Here is a 20,509-nt window from a genome sequence, read left to right on the forward strand (position 1 = left end):
TCCTATTTAGTCAAGAAGGGAAAAATGGATGCTGGGTACGTACCAAGTAGTTTCTGTCCTAGCAACATCACTGATACACCTCCTTTTGGAGCTTTGATTCCATGGTCCATCATTTCAATTCTCTGTTGCCAACATTCTCAACTTTCCTTCTGTCACTGTTGCCTAGAAAAACACAAACTCTGCCTTTTCTATGCCTATATCTGACTAGAGAAATTTACAACCATGTAGATTTAAGCCTAAGATAAATCTAAGATAAAATCATAGATATCAACCTCAACCGGGTAGTATAAAACTGCTCAGCCAATCTGCTATGTTCTTAATCAAAGAATCTTCCTCCCCAAGGACAATTTCAAATCTTCTCTTTCTTCCAGAAATCTCAAATCCCCTACCCCCATATCATCCTCTACCCCTTTGCCCATGCAAACAGATAACCTTGTCTCCTACTTCACAGGGAACATAGACGCCTCCCCTGCGTCTGCACCAATCCTGTCTCCTCCTGTCTGCACCCCTCCACTCCACCTGTGCTCTGGCATCTTACCCTGCCCACCTTTTACGTTACTGAATAGCACCCCTTCTCTCTGATAGAGCTTCAGCTTTTCTTCTGCACTGCTTCCTTCACACAAACACGTAAATATATTAAATTCCTCCCATCTTTAAAAACAACCTCCTTTTAACTCCTTTTTCCATTTGGCTAGCAGCCAACCTCTGCTCCTTTCACAGCCGAATTTCAGCTGTTTACACTCAGGGTCTCATTTCCTCACCTCCCACTCCACCATCAGATTTCGCCACCATCACTTCAGCTAATCTGCTTTCTCTAATGATCCCCAAGACCTCACAGGGGTTCAGCCCAATGGAAGCTTTTCAGGTTTTGACTGGCGTACAGACCACTCACTCCTTGAAGCTGTCTTCCCTTGGCTTTAGTGACACCGTGTTCTCTTTCCACCCAATCCTCTCAGGCTCCTTTGTGCCCTCCCTTTTCTCTTGACCACCTCTTAGAAGTGGGTGTTGCTCAGAGCTGTCACTGCCCCTATTCCCTTCCCACTCTATACTCTCTCCCTGGACAACCTTGTCCACCCCTGAAGCTTTAATTCCCACATATTTTCCAATAGTTCCTAAGCCTGTATTTCCACTACCACCATCCTGGCCCAGGCCCGCACCATCTCTCATCTAGATGACAGCAGTGCTCCCTCCAATCTTTTCTCCATGGTGTCTTAAACCACAAATCCGATCATTTCATTCCATGTCTTAAAACCCTCCAATAATCCTGGAATGGGAGACATTAGTGAAAAATACTGGTGAAATTCAAATAAGGCTATTAGCTTAGTTAATAGTATAGTGCCAATGTTAATTTCCTGGCGCTGAAAACTATACTATGATTATGTAAGACGTCAACATTAGGGGAAGGTGGGTAACAGAAGTATGGAAACTTTCCTTTAAATCTAAAATCAGTTCAAAATAAAACATTTATGAGGGGGGGAAAAAAACCCAAAACCCTCCAATGGCTCGTCACTGCTCTCAGAAGAGCATCCAGACTCCTTTACAAAATGTGGTGGGATGTGGCCCGTGTTTCCGTCTTTGGTCTCATTTTTTTCCCCCTCTCCCATCACACAGCTACAGTCCAGTGATACAGAGCGCTTTCATCTTCCCCAAGGAGTCAGGCTCTTCTGCCTCTAGGCTTTTTCACATGCTATTCCTTCTTGCCACTTTTCCCCTGGTGAATTCCTTCTCATCCCTCAGGACTCATTGCTCTTCCATGTGTTTCCATAGCACCCACTGTTTTCCCCATTGTACCTGTGTCTCTCTCTGCCACCTCCTGCTACTCCACAAATTCCTTGAAGGCAGGGACTGCTTCATCAGCTAAACGTTATCTACAGAGAGGCCCCCAGTAAATATTTTTAAGTGGAAGAAAAGAAGGATTAAAGGAAAAGAAAGCGGGGAAGTTGGGAGACAAGGCTGCAGATGAACCTACTCTAGCCCTGACAATTTGCCACCTGAAGCCTAGACATGCCCGGGCCCTGAAAAGTCGCCATGGTTCTTGTTCCCAGGCTCCAAAGCACTGGAGGCACCAGCTCCTTCCCTACCTCCACTCCTTCCTAGCATCTTGGTTTTCCCAAGACATGCTAAGCCAGGAGACAGTCCAGATGATCGGGATCTGAGCTTGCATAGTCTCGCCAGCCTGTCCTGCCAAACCAAGACAGCCAGTGGTGGTGGTGGCGGGGGGCGGGGAGCAGTCCTAGCCACCGATGCCCTAGAGGAGGGCCTGGCTATGCCTAGGGACCCTGAGAAGGGGGGCTGCCCTCCCTAAGCCCAGTCCCACCTGGTGAATATTTCATCCTCAAGCTGCTCAGCTAATCCCTATTAATTTCAATACCACCGCCTTGCCTGGCTCAGCTCCCAATGCATTATTTATCCCCTTTGTTTGTTTGTCGCTAACAGGTGGGCCCCAGCGGAGGAGCTGACTGGGGACAAGCCCACTCCATCACAGTGTGGCTGTGAATTAATCATGAGGACTAATGGGAACCACCTCAGCTCCAGGCACTTCCCTAGCCTCCTCCCCCTGCCCTGGCACCCAGGGGTGGGCCAGGGCCATCTCAACTCAATTTAACTCAATTCAAAATAACACATTTTATTTATTATCTGACTACACACACCAGACACTATGTTATACTTTGCAGATAAAAGCGGAACAAACCAGACATAAGCTTCTGCCCTCAGGGAACTTACAATCTAGTGGGGAAGTGAGACATTAAATAACTTTCACACAAGTAATTTCTTAATTACAACAGTTATTAAATGTAATAAATGAGGAGTACAGGGGTCTATAAAACACACACAGGAGGACCTGACCATGTCTAGGGATCAGGGAAGGCTTCCCTGAGGAAGCAAACTTTGAGCTGAGCTCTGAAGGATGACCAAAACACCAAACCAAACCCATTGCCATCGAGTCGATTCTGATTCATATAGACCCTATAGGACAGAGTAGAACTGCCCAAAAGAGTTTCCAAGGAGCGCCTGGTGGATTCGAACTACCGACTTCTTGGTTAGCAACCGTAGCACTTAACCACTATACCACCAGGGTTGAACTGAAGGATGAGTAGGCATTAATTAGGCCAAAGGTGGGAATAAGAGGGCTCCCACGGTAAAGAAACCCATGTGGGAAGGCCCCGAGGTGAGAGATGGCAAGGCAGGTTCAGAAAGAGGCAGCCATGTGGCTGGAGCACAGAGAAGCAGGAGAGTGGCTTGAGAAGAGGCAGGAGAGGTCAGCAGGATGGGAGGCTACGAGTGTGAGTCAGGTGGACAAAGACTGCCCTTAAGCCAACAAGGCCCTGCCTGGGAGCTCTCTTCTCCCTAAATAGTGGCCAGCATCTGTCCTGATGCATTACCATGGACTCATCCTGAATACAGGGTTTTCACTCACTATACCTTGATGTAAACACACGCTACTCACACCATCTCTGCTGACCCGAGCGGCTTCTGCTTTCCTGACCTTGTACTGTGGCTTCCTGGGCTGTCCCTCGTGTTAGGCCCACCACCTCCATGGAGCCCTGGGTTTCTACTTGTCCCTCTCACCACTCTAGAGGTGGTCAAGATCATTAACCCTTGACTTTACAGATAAGGAATCATACAAGAGCATTTGGCCTAAGGGCTGGGAGGGTGGCCTGAGGGGTCTGTCAGCACACTGAAGGCTTAGGTATTCTCACAGCGGAAGAAGGGGGTTGGATCTGGCCTGTCAGCAGTGTAGGCACAGGGCCGAGAACACTGGAGGGCACCAGCTACAAGTGCTCATGGCACTCCCAAGAAGGAACTTTCCTCACATTGTCAGTTCCCCATTTTTGGCAGGCTGCCTGCATTCTGCACAGACTCTTTAGACCCAGCCCTCTACAGGAATGGCTCTGTGAGAAATTCCCCTGTAGCGACCTGCCAGAGACCTCTTCTTAGCTTTATGGACCACTCCGTCTCCTTCTTGAAACCCTCTACCATCTCGGCTCTAGTGTCAGTCTCTCTTCTTTCTGACTCTCCCTGGTCTCTGACTCTCACTGACTTCTCTTCTGCTGTTTCTTTAGTGATACTGTGCCTCAGGGTTCTGTCCTAAGCGGTCTTTCCACACTGACTTCCTTTCTGGGTATTCGCACCTATACCAAGGCTTCACACAGCTATTCATCTATGCACTGAAGGCACTCAAATTCCAACTTGTTGCTCAGGCCTCTCTGACCTCCAGACCTATATATCCAACTTCTAACTCAATACTTCCCACTAAGATGTCTCAAAGGCACATCAAACTCAACATTCCAAACCTGCTGCTCCTGAATATTTTCTGCCATGAGGAAACATACCATATGCATCCAGTTAGTTATAAGCCAGAGAGGCCCCACCTGTTGGTCCACAAAGCCCATATTCCTGTGCTCCACCCACAGGGCACCATACAGTACCATACAGAGTCTGGCCCTGCCACTCTCTAACCTCACCCTCCTCCCCGTGCTTCTGTCTTACTGAGCCATTTCTACTTCCTTTGTCCTCTGTTCATGTTGTCTGTTCTCTCTGCCTATAACACTTCCCTGCCTGACTGCTGTACCCATGTTTCAAGACCCAGCTGTAGGGTCACATTCTTTTATGAAGCCTTTCCTACCTATCTTCTCCTCCTCTTGGCCCTCACCCTTGGGAAGCCTGCACTACCACTATGGCTAGCACTTAGAACACTGCAATGCAGTCATCTACTTACATGCCAGCCTCCCTCACTGGGAGGTCTCCAAGGATACATCTGAATCCCCAGCACTTGACTGGGCACTCAGAAGACCCCAGCAAACACTGTTGGAATGCCCCACCATCTCCCACAAAGATATTCTTCCCAGACACTCCCATCAGAAACCTTTCCAGAGATTTAAATAAACAAATGAGCTAACATGTACTCAAGGCTTCACGGTACTTTCAAATATATTACCTCCTTTCATCTTCATAGTAACCGTGAGACATAGGAGCCATCATCGCCCCATTTTAAAGAGGAAGAAACAAAGGTTCGGGATGGTGAAAATGAAATGACTTCCCAGGACAACATAACCTGGAAGTAACGAGCCTGAAGTAGAATGAGGTCAGCTGGCTCCAGGCTTCCTTTGTGGACATATCCCCAGCGATATCTCTTGGTGAGTCTAGGAACTAGCTTCTGAGAATTATCCTAAAAGGCAACAGGTTTATGAAATATCCCAAGTGCAGCTCTGCCAGGGCAGAGGCCTCATTGTGCACATGGTCAGGGTTTGCAACTCTATTCAAAGTGGACACTTTGAAAATCCATATGTCTCCAGGCTCCCCGTACATCATGGTGTCAAAACTTAGAGAACAGACATCCATCAGTTGCTCCCAAACGCCACGGTCTATATGCCCACATGTCTGATCCCACCCGTGTGTCAGTCCTTGGCTGCCAGCTGCTCTGGCAGCACTACTCAGCTCTTGCAAAGCCTCATTCTAGCCCATGTGCCTGGGTCCAATCTCAGACTAGTCTGGCTACCCTGCCCCATCCCTGCCCCAAATACCTCTTCTGTCCTATCTAGTCTCTGCTCCCTTGGAGCTAGGCAGCCAGCACGGAGGCGGCCTCGATAACTTGCTAACGTGCTGCCCATGCTGTTCTTAAAAATTTATGACTGTGCAACATGAAAAATCCAGCGGAGGAACCGTCATTAGCGGTGCAGCCTCCTTCCCCCACCAGAGCCACCCTCGTAAATTGAGATTTATGGCTGCGGCAGGCGGGGCAGGGGCTTGTGCAGGCGGTGAGGATGTTGTGGAGGAGACAGGAAGAGACCAATGAGGCCGCAGTGGGGCCAGGGGCTCCCCCCTGCGGCAGCTCCAGTTTATCACAATCTGCAGTGATGATTTATAAAAAAACAAAAAACAAAAAACCCACTGCTGTTGAGTCGATTCTGACTCATAGCGACCCTGTGGGACAAAGTACAACTGCCCCATAGGGTTTCCAAGGCTGTAAATCTTTACGGAAGCCGACTGCCGCATCTTTCTCCCTCGGAGTGGCTGGTGGGCTTGAACCGCTGACCTTTTGGTTATCAGCCAAGTGGTTTAACCACTGCACCACCAGGGCTCCTAATGCAGTGATGATACCCACCAAGAATAAGGTCTGGGGCTGGGCCGTCAGCATAGTACAGATGCTGGATTCTGCTTAGCAGTAGCACCAGAGGGAGAGGGGCCTAGGCCAATCACTGGCTCCTTTAGATGTGTAGGACCAGATCTTGAAGTCTAGGTGCCAATCAAAGGCCTGTTGGTAGGATGGCTTGCTGCGGGGGAGGGAGGGAAGGTACCTAGGGAGGAAGCATTATCCTTGCTGAGTGTCACAAGGTCTGGTCCCCCAAGTCAACTACTCCAATCAGGAGCCATCTGGTTAGGCTGTGATAGTGGTATCCCAACCAGAGAATTGAGGGTGGGCAAAGAGGGAGGGAGAAGAATGCCTTGCGACCGTTCCTTCCCTCTTTCTTTGGCAAGAAGGACCAGTGGAGATGATATTAAAAGCAAGGGTGCAAGTGCTAGACCAGTCACATAGTCTCCCCCTCCAGGGGCCAGGCTGGAGCTGAGGAGAAAAAACTGTGATCCCACAAGCCTTCCCTCCCCGACCCACAGGCCCTCCCTATTACCTCCCCTCCACCTCCTCCTCTGCTCACTTAGCCCTGTCAGCCAGGCCATTATGAAATTGGGGTTTCATTTACAGACTAATTAAACATTACAGCTTGTTCACAATTACAACGCGGGGATGAGGGAGTAACTAATTACGGAAGAAATGAGCTAACATTTATCTCTGCTCCCACCCTCCCCTCTCCCCACTGCCCCCTCAATCTGGCTTTCTTTCACTCTCAGTACCAGCTCTCTAGGCTTATTTCCTAGGATGCGGGACTGGAAGGACCCTGGTACCCACTCACCCCGACACAAGATCAAACCGCAGTACCCAGCTACTGTGGCAGGGGGCTTAGCTCCCAGGGCCCTGCCACAGGAGGGACTCAGGGCATTCGGACAGGCCCTTGTGGGTATGACTAAAGCATGGAACTCTCTGTTGGTATATGGCTGTGATATCTGGGGGTGAGTAGGGAGCTGTGCTTTGCTGTGCGAAGCTCTATTTGTAAGACAGTACTATGGGGCTGTGTGTGGCTCTACGTATCTTTACTTTGCAGGGCAAGGTTTTGCTGTTACTGCTGCAGGTGACTATTTGTGTGACCAGGTATGAGCGTGAATGAGGGCATTCATGCCCAGAGCAGGACAGAAAAGAACTAAGCGGCTGCAGGAGTTGATAGTCAAAGCAGGCTCGGGATGGGGCCCTGGCAGCCCTGGGCCCAAACCCCTGCGGGGCAGCTCCTTTACTCCCCTACCTCAGAAGCAAGAGAGACAGGTTGTCTAGCCCTGGGGCTTAGTTCACCCCTGCCCTAAGGACTGGCCTTGGTCTCCAGCCAGAGGCCCTCTTTGGGGTCCAAGGAGCTTCCTGGGGGCCTGCAGTGCCCTCTGTGGGCAGGAGTCCTGGGGTCTGCCTGGCCTGCTGCAGGGTTTAATAATAGTAACAGTGAGTATAAGCGTTTCCATCCTTCCTGCCTTTGGGCAGAAGAAGAAAGAAAAGAGGAGGGAGCGGAGGGAGCAGAGGGAGCGGGCTGAAGGGAGGCTTTGAGGCCTCAGAACTCACATCAAAAAGCCGGATCTGGGCCTAATTGTCTGACCCCTGGCCCTGCCTTCAATCAGCTCTGCGGCTCCTCGCCCGCCCCTCGCCTAACTAGCAGCCATGTTCTCCTCATTAGGACAAGCTCCCCTTGCACACGTGTCCCCGGACATGTCCCCAGCATTCCCAGCTCCCAACCCTGCCTGGTGGGAGGGTACAGCAGGGACCCAGTTTTGGAGGGGCCCCTGGGACAGCTATGCCCTCAGTCTCCACAGCTGGCTGGCCTGAGCTACATCAGCCCCTCTCCTTGAGCTGCAGGGCCTGGATGTCACGTGCTGTGACATATCCCTGGGCTGGCTCAGTTGCTGGGTGCGTTCTGTCCTCTGTGTGTCCTTCTCATTACAGGCCAATCGCCTCAGATACACAGCTCCTGAGGGCCAGCTTAGGCTGGTAGGGGGTATGGGTCTGGGTCACAGTCTGTGTTCACAGGACAGAAGCTGAAGGAACTTATTTGCCTACTGTACAAGGATGTTCCCTTAAATGGATCTAGGCGTGGTGATGGTGTTGAGTGTCTGGGGCTGGTGAAGCAGCAGAGCTCAGTGGTTAAGAGCTCAGACCCTAGACATGGGGAGATCTATGTTTAAATTCTGGCTCTCCCACTTTCTTGCTATGCAGGCTTGTATGAATGACATCCTTTTTGAGCTTCAGTTTCTTCACATACAGTAGTGCTAACAGCCCCTACCTCACAGGGTTTGAAAGCTCAATGAAATAATATACTTAAAGCCCTCTGTACTATACCTGGCATCAGTAAATGTGGATAGAATGATACTGGTGTTAATGGGGGATTCAGACCGAGCCAAACAAATTCCTTCTTTCCATAGACCACAGGCCTCACTTTGCCTAACTGGGGCATGGGCTCTGGTTAATGACGTCTTGGAAGGGTGGAGCTGTGAAGAAGGGCCCAGAGCCCTGTAAAAGAAGAAGAGCAGCTCCCAGGGCACAGCTAATCCCAGGCCAAAAGCACCTATGCTAGAGCCTAAACCTGGGGGCAGGACGTCAGGCGGGAAGGGCAGGGGCCAGCTTAAGTAATGTCAGATGGCATTAGGTCAGATGAGACAGGTCAGTAGGGCTGGCCCATGAGGTATGGACCTTCCCATAATAAGTACTGTGGGCCTGGGAAGAGGGGATGCTGTGATCACCACTGGAGTGAAGGCTGTCAGGGCGGCTCTAGGTATTAATTCTCAAGGTACCAGACTGGTAGGAGGTTTGCGGGGAGGGGCTGGCCTGGTCTAGCCCTGACATTGTCTCTCACCTTAAACCAGTGGTAATGACTTGCAAATATTGATGAAAACACAAACTACAAAGATTGTGTTTTTCGGGGAGGGAAGGTGGGGAGAGGGGATAAGGAAGAAAATAAACTGAAATGAAGTCTGGTTATCTCCCATCTGTGGCTGCTCCTAATCCCCCAGCCCAAAGGAATCCAATGCAGCCCCTTATCTGCCCTGTCAATCACTCAATCACTGCCCAGTGCTTGGTGGGCACCCGCACGCCCTTGCATATCCTCAAACACATGCTCACACACACAAACTCACTCCACCGACTCTTGCTCCAACACTTCCGCCCACCCCCCAGCCCATTACTCCTCTGAGTAGGAGCAGCCAGCACGCAGGTCCTGCCAGATGGATGCAATTTGCATAATATCAGCAGCAGAGGCTGCGAGATCACCAGGGGTCAGGGCGCTGACATCCCTGCACAGTCTATCTGCAAGTGCTAATTTGGCCAGCATTGATCTGTCTTTCTGATTTCTTTGTCATTTATGTCTGCGATGGTTTGACAGGAGATACAGAAAGAGACAAGGGGAGGCCAGGCCAGGGTTGGGGGCCAGGAAGATAGGGAAACAAAGATTGTACTTCCTGCTGCATCACACACAGAGAACACATACATACACCAGAATCTTCATCCATTCATCTGCTCATTTTTCCATCTATGGATGTTATGAAGATGAACCAATTCCTCAGCTATCCCCTGGGACTCCAAGGGGGCCAGCTCAGGGGGCACTAACTAGCATTATCCTGGTAGGCCAGTGAAGTCCCTGTCCATGCCCAAAGAGCAATCCTTTCTTGTGGCCATCCATCCCCCTGGTTCCTCACTTTCTCTGGGCCACACCAGAAAGAACTGGATGGAGTAGGTAGTGTTGGGAAAGCCACACACTCTTAGCTGTGTTAGTGACCCCGTAGGACAGAGTAGAACTGCCTCATTGGTTTCCAAAGCTGTACATCTTTATGGAAGCAGGCTGCCACATCTTTCTTCTGTGGAGTGGCAGGTGGGTTCAAACACCACCGACCTTTTGGTTGGCAGTTGAGCTCTTTAACCACTGTGCCACCAGGGCTCATTATAAGGCAGCTAAGCCGACTCCTTTCCTCCCAGCCCTGAGGATGGACAAAGCTGAGGGCAGGGCGGGGAAGCAAGATGCCTCTCTGAGACAGATGAGGAGAGGGATATCGAGGTCTGCAGGGGCCTCATATCAACACTTTACCGCCCTCGGGCTACCCAAAGCCCAGACACTAGGCCCTTGCTGATTCTGAAGCCATCTAGCTAAGCCTGGAAGCCACATATCAGATCACATCTAAATGTTACCTGCTGAACCCTAAGCCAGAGTTCCCACATTCTTCCCTGCCTTGGGAGGAAGGTTTACCACTGCCGGGACAGGAGATGTCCTAGGGAAAGGGGAGGAGAGGAGAAATTGCAATTCTTGGAAGAAAGAGCCCACTGCAGAGAAGTGGACATGGTCACTGCCAAGGTAGGCAGAGGGGCTTGAGCCTTCCCAGGAATACAAGCCCCCTCCTCACCACCCCCCCAAGGCCACAGTGGCCCTGTCTTGGCATCACCTCCCTTCCCTTGTCTATGGTAGCTGGATCAGGGTGATCAGAAGGAACTCCCTGCTGGGCACGAGGGGGGCTGGCGTTTGGTGTGTGCTAATCCCGGGCCTGAGGTCTTCAGAGGGCTCTGGGAAACTTCAAGGAGGAAAAGGCAAAGCTGTACTGTAGATGAGCTCATTAGCCAGCACCCCCACCCTTCCACGAGGAGGAGCGCGGGCAGCCCAGTGAGCGTGGCGGCAGAGGCGGCAGAGAAAAGGCTGTCACTGTCCTTTCTTCCTTTTGGTACAAGCATCTCCCTGAGCTGACGATTCTCCTGCAGTGACACCTCTCACGGGCGCTAATGAGATCCATGTCACAAAACTAATGCGCTCTGACTGGACTCTTGATAGACACCCTACTCCTTCAGGTGGACCACAGGCCACTACTACCCTCTGTGGAGGTCTGGCCCCTACCCTACTACCTCCTGCCAGCTGCCAGCCCAGCTCTCTTGCCAAACCATGCTGGGCAACAAGCTCCTGAGAGTCCACTTGGTCTCTGGCCATCCCACCTGTACTATGACCCTCAGCAGGTCTCTCCTCAGTCCCTCAGTAGAGGGGCTAAGCTCCCAGTGCAGGACCACCCAGCCAGGCATCAGGGAAAGTTCCAGTTTTCTCCCAACCAACTGAAGCCAGCAGTCTGTGGGGCCTCCATGTCTCAACAATAGGTGAGATTTTACTGACATTTCCTGTGCAGATTTCCAAAGAGGAGGAAGGGAAGGAGGGCCTGGGTTCTGCCCTTAGACAGCCCAAGTATGTAGGGCCTGATCATTTCCCTAGGCAAAATTATAATCAGGGCCCAAAGGTGTATTCTATACACTCACACGGGGAGGGTCAGGCACTATTCTCAGAGCAGATGGCCCCTGAAGATAGGCAGGATTTTCCCAGGCCAAGAGGTGGGGAGCAAACTGAAATCACAGAGTAAGAACTTTGAGGCCAGAAGGACGTCAGAAGCCAGCAGTTGTAGAATCCTGGCTCTGAGGGTAACTACAGCAGGGTGAAGGGGTGGCAATGCCTCCCTTCCCTTTCTCAGCTGTTGTTATTGAAGCTTTGCCAAGGCCTGCATGCTTCCTACAGCACTGAGGGAAGTGAGCCTGTTTTCTTCCATGTTGCCTGTTAGAAGCACAAAGCCCGGCACCTTAAAGGTGCTTCACAGTTCAGCACAGTGATAAGAACCCAGGCTTTGCACTCAGATGGACCTGGGTTTGAATCCAGACTCCAAAACTCAACTCAACTGGCTGTATGACCTAAAGCAAGTCACTTAACTGAGCCTCAGTTTCCTCATCTATAAAATGGGAATGATGACACCTGTCTTCAAAAGACTGAAATAAAAAAGATCATTATGAAAAAAAAATTTTTTTTTTTTATTTAAAGTTCCCTGAAATAATGTGGGTGTCGTAGAGCCTTTGCTGAAATGAAGGAATGACCATACAGCACTCAGCAGTCCCCTTTTGAGGCTGCCCTAACTCAGAGTCTTTGGCGCACCTTGGTCACCAGGTTCCCAAGGCCAAATCCGCTACCACAGGATGTAGGTTCCTCTCCCCTAAGATGACTCTGCTGACTGTCTTTGACACCCTGACACCCCCATTTCTGCCCAGAGCTCCACTGTCTCCGGACTCTCCTTTGCCACATTCTTGAATCCTACCTCTCCCTCAGTCTCCAGGGCCAAACCATCACCCTGCCCAGACAATTCTACCCATGAGCTCTGTGGGGGCAGAGAACGGTGTCTATCTTCTTTACCAATACGTATCTACCCCTGTCAACCCAGCCCTCCCAGTAAGCCTGCCTCCTTGCTCTCTCAGCACCCCGTCACACCTCTACTCATCAGGAGTTCCTGCCACGTAGGCCCAACAGGCTCCCCCTGCCACACATACCTTAGAAAAAGGCTCAGGAGGATGGTCCAATTGCTGGGGCCTAGACTCATCAGTGACTTGCACACTGCACCAGTGCCACCTGCCCATGGCATCGTGAGAGAACCAAACAGACCCTGGAGATGGCTAAGCTGTGGCATCTGCAGAATCCTTGCCCATCATCACTCCATGCCCCCCTTATCCCCCATCAATACACATACCACTCCCCACTCCAGGCTGGCAGCTCCTCACAGTTAATTAGCACCATGTCACTGCGGACCAGCCTGAGTGGCCAGTGACAGGAGCTGACCTCTGACCCCAGGGCTGGGAAACAGTCCACATCAAACTCTTACAGCACGACCCTTTTAGCACGCATAGTAACTCGGGGCACCGCCAGCTGAAGCTCATTAAAGCTGTCTCTTTGGTGCGAGGGCCATTAACCTCACTGCTCAAAACTCACACCTCCCCTCCCCACCTCTCCGAGCCCAATTAATGCCCTCTTTTCCAAGCATCCTCACCCACACCTCAGAGCCAGCTAGGAGCTGGCAGGGCAGCCCCCTTCATTCAAGGACTATAAACACCAAGTGCCAGGAACCCCCAGTGCCCTAAGGAGCCCCTGGTGTTGGCAGGGACAAGTTGATGAGACAAAGCAAAAGAGGAGGGCGCTCCCTGAGCACCCACTGTGTGCTGGACACGATGCCAGCCCTTTTAACACAGTGCACCTCATTGAACTTTCCTTCACTGATTTTGATTCGAGTACTATCTATCTCCAGGATACTCGCTCCTGACCTCCCAAGCAGATCGCCTTGCTGAGTTTGGTGTCTCTTTTAGATTGTATGTAATAGCTCCTATGGGATGGAATAGCAGTTGCTCTGGGAACCCCCAACTCACAGCCCTGTTGAATGTGGCTTCTCCTCCCTGCCCCCACCACCCTCAGCCCCAGGAGAGCCTGGGGATGTCCCAGCAAGAATGATATGGGGCACCTCAGAAGTCAATGAGATGTAAATGAAGCAGCAGCTACATGGGCAACTGAGGACAGGGGAAACTACCCTTGGGGCAGCCCTGGTTTCTATCTCAGCCCTTAGTACCCTGGGGCAACCACCTATTTCAGTCCCTGTCTTCCTCCAGGATGTGAGCTCCCTGAGGACAGAGACTTCCACTCAGCATGTCAAGCACCCACTAAAAAAAAAAACCAAAAAAAATCCCCACTGCCGTCGAGTCAATTCCGACTCATAGTGACCCTATAGATACCAGTAAATGTCTGTGGAACAGGTTAGTCTGCAGCAGGTGACAGGTTTGAAACTCTGGTCCTTCCAATGTTATCTCTCCAGCCTCCCACCAAATCCATACCTCCCCAAAGGTACACAGGTTATGATAATGTCATAACACCCCTCAGGAATATCCCAGCTCCTCCCCACTTGGAACTAAGCCTCTCTATGCCTGTCATGTACCTGGCTTGAAAGCATTCATATGCACACATGTGTGCATGCACACAAAATAAGCGCACAGAAACAAACAAATACACTTTCTGACAGATACACACAGGCTGATGGTTGCTTATATATACAAACACATACTCTCAGAAAGATATATACCCAAAAGTTGTTAGGCCCACCCAGACATGCCCTCAAACAGATATACAAATACATGGACACGTATATACTCTTAGACACACAGAGACATACAGCTAAAGGTGTCACACACATAGACAAACGGATACTCACAGGCAGACACATACCCATACTGATATATCAAAAGCTAGCCATGCTTCCCCAACCAATTGTCTGGGATCACAGCCACTCCAGCCCTTTTCCAAGTAGAAAATCTCCCTGAGGGTGCACCCCCCACCTTGTACCCCCAGAAGCCCCTCCCAAACCAGGCACCGCTCAATGGAGGCTGCTGCTCCTGCGGGGGAGTCAATACCCTGTGGACGGAGCCATCGGTCAGAAGGACCCTGACTAATTAAAAGCTGGTGAGGTTTAAATAATTCATCTCCTTAACTCCCATTGATCGCCCAGTTTAGTGGCCACAGATTTGAAACAATATTAAACAGCCTCCTCCAGCTCCATGGGGGGGTGGGTAAGTTGACATGTGCCCACCTTCTGAGGACATTGCCCATTAGAGATACAGCCAGGAATGGGGGTATACTGGCCTGAATCCAAGGCCACCTATGACCCACCCAAAATCCGGGCATCACCCTCCTCCTAAATGTTGTTTTGAGAGGTCCTTTCCAGTGTTCCCTTCTCACCCTCCCCTCATTTCTCCCCTATCCCTACCCCCCAGCTATAGAGAGAGCCCAGCTGGGACCCTGAATGAGCCACTAAACCCCTGTGTGTGCCAGGGGGCTGGGGCACGCAGGCAGGGGACTGACCGAGCTGCCAGGGGGATATGCGGAGGGACTGACCAATACCGCTGTGGGGCCGGCCTATGTGTTGCAGGCTGAGGCCCTTGTTCATGTCTAGAAGTCCGTTCTTGGGCCAGCAGCCCATGGCGAAGCTGTAAGCCTGGAAGACAGGAGACAAGAGTGATTAAAAGAGGCCCTGACTCCAGAACCATCCCCATTCACCAGGGTCCCCACCCTAAACCTTCTCACCAAGGGCTTACTCACATCATGCCACCTCACTGGGTTCCGTTTTCACCAGGCCCCACCAGAAAGCCCCTTCCTTCTCCAGAGCCCCCTTTCACGTGGGCTTCTACCCATCACAGTCCCCCAGGCCTCAATGGGTACCACTAGCAGGGCTCTTCCCCAGAGTGCACCCATTTACTAATATTCTCCTGACCAGGACCCCTTCTCCCACCAGAATCCCCTCTTTGCCATGTACCTCTCCTTAAACCTGCACCCCTTCAGAGCCCCTTAATACTGCTGGCCCCCTTCCTACAGTATTACTGGTCACAGAGACTAGTCTCAGGAAGGACCTTGGAGACCAACATATCCGGACTTCACTCCACAGATGGGAAAACTGAAGCCCAGAGCCAACAACCTGCCCACGGTCACGCTGCTTTTGACCCCGACGCAGGCCTGGCTGCAAAAGGCTCTGAGTGCCATGTGGAGGTTCACCTGAGAAGGGGAGTAAGGTCATCTGGTTGACTCAAGCAACTGTGAGGGGAGCACATGAAGTGTACGTGTGTGTATGTACGTGTGTGTGGTGAGGGAGCATATGCTCCTGCTGAAGGTCAAGTGCTCACTTATGCATATTCAAAGCAGCCACCCATCGATCTGAGCTTAATTGTTTTCCTGGGGTTGGGGAAGGAAGTGCTGGGGGCATCGATCTGTTCAGGCCCCCAGCACTCCATTGCCCCCCTCTATACCCTGCCCACACCACCTGGCTGCCAGCAACTTCCATGGGGGAGCAGGGGACACATGGCAGGAAACCAATGGCACCTTTCCTTGCAGTGTCATGGGCCCCGCGTGACTGACCTGATGTCACACATTAGGAAACTGAGGCACAGAAAGAAGAGACTTACATGGGTTAGAACACAATTAAGTGGCCCTATGGGGACTGAATTCCTGCTCAGCCTAACAAAGTCCTGCGCTTTACCTGCAGATTTGTGTAGCTGGCCAACCCTTCAAATATTACCCATCCCCTCACCTTACAAGTTCCCAGATACCAAGCTGCCCTTCCTCCCTGTGGCAGGAAGGCGACAGCTTGCGGGACAGTGGTTAGTGGGAATCAAGCTCGGGTGAGTTCTCAGAAGTTGGATGGCAGGTCCACTGATGGAGCTAAAGCCGTGGTCAGACAGGCACTGCAGTGTCCCCACCCATCACTGGACCCAGGAGGGCCTCGTCCCAGTACAGAGTTCCTCACAGGTGATAGGGCCCACCACAGGGTCAGAAACTAAAGATGGGAGGCTGGCCAAAAGGTTTATGCCTAGGCCAATGAGCTTCCTTCACAGCTGCAGGAACCAACCCTCTAGTCCCATAGACCCTTGGAGGCCAGGAGCCAGTATACTTAAGCCTTAGCACCCTCTAATCCTTGATCCTAGAGGTATACCAGCCACAGTCTAACTTCCTAGCCAAGCCTTTCCCACCCTGTCCCAGGCCACAGGTGTACCCACAAATTGGGCCGGAGTGCGAGACTCAAGGAGGGGAGAGGACGGGAAGGCAGAGGAGGCAGGCAGCAAGGAAAAGCAGCCAGTGGGCGGTGAACAGCCGGATGAGCAGCTGAGCATGGTCAGGACCGAGGCTGGAGCTCAGCAGGCCAGAGAGCAGTGGCGGGCCAGCTTTCAAGTACTTTAAAATCACTTACAAAGGCCGGATTAAATGATCAGAAATTCCATTTAATAGGACAAATAAAGAAATAACAATCTACTCTATCAGCCCAGGGAAGGCAAGCTAGATAGGTTTTTTTCCCCTCTAAAAAGGAAAAAGGGAAGGAAGGGGGAAAAAAGAAGGATAATGTGTGTTTACTCAAGCAAAGAAAAAAATATTTAAGTGATGTCGGGGAGAAGATTGCAGTAACTAGTGAAGAATAACATCGTCTACTTTGCTGTCAAATCACACCCGAATTTCAGTAATAGATTCTCGGCTGACACTCAATTCAATTCGAAGGTGATCCTGCTTTATCCCAGCCCATCAAATATTAAACACTTGCATTAGCAGGTGCTGCCGCTTCCCGGCTTAAAGCGGCGGGCGGGCGGCAGGGCTGCTGAGGCCCCTCCACTCTGCTTGTGGCTAGGGGACAGGGCAGCTCAACGTTATCTGCACGTCATCCTGTGTCTTATCGCGGCTAAGCGGGAAGACCACTTCAGATAACATTAGATGCTTGCCCTGACGCATCACCATGATTAGATTATTATAATTATGACTCCCCAAGATCTTCCACAGACTGGGATGTGTGGAAGGGGGATGGAGGGCAGCAGAGCCCACAAGGGTCAGGCTGGGCTTGACCGGACCAGGGCAAGCTGGAGTCCATGGCAGAAAAACAGAGGTGCCAGGCAAGGAGGCAGCCCCATCCCGCCTGACGGATGCCTTTCAGGAAGGGCAGTCTAGCTTGTCTGAGCGAAGGCGAGATGAATTGGTGTCTCCATCGCGGCCGCGGATGTCATGCTGCACAGTTTCATATTCCCAGATAAGGCGTGATAACCAATTGCTGCCGTGACATGGCCTCATCCAGCACTTCCTCAAGGGGGCACAGAGTTGGGGGGAAGGGGGCAGTGCACACACACAGGTCTGCCAAGCTCCTAATAAGAGGGATTTAATTTTTACAAACGCTGCTTCCAGCGGGGCCTTCACATACCAGCCAAAGTCCAAAATGATATTAAAAACGGTTAATTAAAACTGCTCTCCTTCAGCCTGGGCTCTCCCTCTGTTGCTCCTGCTGAGCGCTGGCATGTCTCCCCCAGGTACTGCCACAGAGCTGAATCTTCAAACATGGCTACCAGCCTCACAGAACCACCCTAGGCACAGTACCAGGCACAGCACCTCAAGCTCCTGCAACTCTTGGCATCTCGGTGCCTCTCAGGCACAGCCAGCAGACATCAAATAGCCACCCAGAGGACACAGAGGATCCTACAGCAACCCGTGCTCCTACCAACGTATAGTCTGGGTCCTTGCACCTGCTGCCCCTCTGCACCTGTACCCACAGTCCCAGCACCCATTTCGAAAGCCCACCCCCCACACAGAGATACATGAACCCAACCACATACACGCGCATATCCACACACGCACCAGATTCTCTTAGGTTACTCTGCCCATTCTTCCATCCCACACTCCCTCCAGATGTCCCCCTTAAGAGATTACATCTGTCTACAAATCTTAGCAAAGCCCTTCCTGGGAGTCCAGCTCAGGCAAGGTGATGTGGGCTACATCTCAGAGATTCTGACTGAGAAGTCAAGGCTGGCGCCCAGGAAATCATCAAAACAGGAGGATCAAGGAGACTGAGCCCAGTGGGTCAGCCCCCAGGGAAAAGGAAGACAGGCAGGCCCAAGAAAGGTTGGAGGAAGCTAGGAAGGCTTCCTGGAGCAAATAGTACTGGAAGGTTGGGAGGGTTTGACAGATGAATGGGAAGGACAACACTCCAGGCAGAAGATACAGCAAGGACAAAAGAGAATGGCAGGAGCAAGCTTGGTTACAGCACAGACGAGGATTTGGGTGTGGCTGCGGCAGCCAACGTAGGCAGAAGGAACACATCTTGAGGCACTGCTTCTCAACTCTGTGTACCAACAGCACCACTGGCATCAAGGGGCCCCAGTGCCTACCTCTTTTCATTCTCACCTGTTTCCTCTCCCTGCTTCTTCCCTCCCTTTCTTTCCAGCCTGTGGGGGACGGGAGTAAGGGCTCAGAAGCTTTCTGACCCTCATCACCATGGGGAAGGAATCTGTTTTAAGAGCTCTTGCCAAAAGCTTGTGCCTGAGCCCCTTTCCCAAGACTGGTTCTGAATTCTCTGGGTGCCACTTCTCCAGCTGCACCTCCCCAGCCATCAGGGCCCATCTGCCCAGCTATGCAGAGTTGGAACCTAGCCCCTGAGGTTCCTGGCTGTGGTGGTGGTGGCGGGGCGGGTGGGGAGGGAGTCAGAAGAATGACTGAGAAGCCCCTGAATCCTATCTAGGACAGGTACTGATGCTGGGCCATGGAGGCAGGTGAAGTCAGGGGTGAAAGACGCTGGGTCTACCACACACCCCAGCCCACCCTGTGCCAGGCAGGCATGCACACTTCCATTCCCTTGGGTTGCTGTGATTTCCACGCACAGGGAAGCAGGTGCCGAGCTGCTCCCGGCTGGCTCACCCCTCTCGTGGCTCTGCCTGCCTTGGCTGCTGCCCCATTAGCTTAGTGGCCAGCCATCTGCGACGGGCCTGCAGCGCAGCCCTGCTGTAGGCGCGGCGGGTGGCCCCCTGTGTAACAGGGAGCTTTGCCATTAGCGCCTTTAATATTCTGACACCTCAGCACAGCCTGCTATTACATGCAAACGCTGATCGCCCTGTGAAATTACATTGCTGGGCCCGCGAAATGGAATCGTGTATAATCAGCCTCCTCCATGCACTGTCAGTCCCATCACAAACACGGCACCCGGCGGCTTATGGGGGCTTAGCAGCTGCGACAAGTGTATTGGGTTTAATAGATGAAGTAGCCCTCATCGGCAGCAGCATCAGATCCTTCAAAGAGGAAAGAAGAAGCATCAACAGCTGCTATGGTGTCTCTGCCCACCCATATACTACCTACCAGGGTGCTGAGAGTGGGGTGGACACAGAGTGGGCAGGGCAGCTCAGGCTGCAGACAGAAGCACAGACTGCTCTGTGACTTCCAGGAAACTCAGAGCTTCCAAGCTGGGACCAGCATATCCAGCATTCCCATAAGGTGGGAAGGAATAGGCCTCTAACCATACCTCTGGGTAACCTGTCACCCTGTGGGCCTAAGGTGATGGGTCATTTCCCAAAACTAGGAACTCAGTCAAGTCACTTGCCATCCCTATAAACACCCAACAGAGATAAAGTGTAAAGGCGACATGTATGCTTATGAATAACCCACCAGCCCATGCCTTATAGTGAGACAGTATGTGTAGGGTTCAGGAATCCAGCAAACCTGGATTTGATTCCTAGTTCTGCTGGTTAGTAGTACTTTGGACAAGTTATTAAACCTCTCTGAGATCAGTTTCCTGTACTACCAAATGGGATAACAGTACCTTCCCCAGGTAACCTGAGGTAAGCCAAGGACATCGACTCCATTGCCACCTCCAGATATTCTTGGTGCCATGCTAGGGAAACTCAAAATGCACATTCCCTTTCAGAATACTGCTCCCTCTCCCTTTCCCAGGTTCAGCCTAACACCAAGCGTGGCAGGCTGTACTTCCCAATGATGGCTGCAGAGCTATCTCCCATCCTGCACGCTCTTCTTACAATGTGATATGACTTTGACGCATCTGCCATCAAAAAGTAGACTCTATGTCCCCTCTCCCTTGAAACAGGGTGGGCTTATGTGACTTTTTCAACCAACAGAATAACACAGAAGTAATGCTATAGGACTTCAAGCCTATTTTAGAAAAGCGGAGGCGGTTTCTACCTCATTCCAGAATGCTTCTCCAGGTGCCCTAAGTTGCTCTGTAAGCAGTCAGACTGCCCTGAGGTGGCCATGCTGTGAGGAAACCCAAACTAGCCTATGCAGAGATTCTATACAGA

General features: G+C 51.5%; 1 protein-coding gene across 7 annotated transcripts in view; it reads right to left on the reverse strand.

The window, feature by feature from the left end:
* Positions 1–20,509, reverse strand: part of ERI3 (ERI1 exoribonuclease family member 3) — a 137,170-nt gene that overhangs the window by 10,943 nt on the left and 105,718 nt on the right. For 5 of the 7 annotated variants that reach the window (XR_010321385.1, XM_064281868.1, XM_023554638.2 and 2 more), the window contains one exon: positions 14,769–14,901. Coding sequence is in view for 6 of the 7 variants with exons in the window: in XM_064281868.1 (XP_064137938.1) it covers positions 14,769–14,901 (133 nt within the window). In the remaining variant the exon portion in view is untranslated. The remainder of the gene's footprint in view (positions 1–14,768; positions 14,902–20,509) is intronic. The other 2 variants (XM_003415554.3, XM_023554640.2) reach the window with 1 other exon arrangement.

The sequence above is a fragment of the Loxodonta africana genome, chromosome 3, assembly GCF_030014295.1.
Source record: "Loxodonta africana isolate mLoxAfr1 chromosome 3, mLoxAfr1.hap2, whole genome shotgun sequence".
NCBI classification, from domain to species: Eukaryota; Metazoa; Chordata; class Mammalia; order Proboscidea; family Elephantidae; genus Loxodonta; species Loxodonta africana.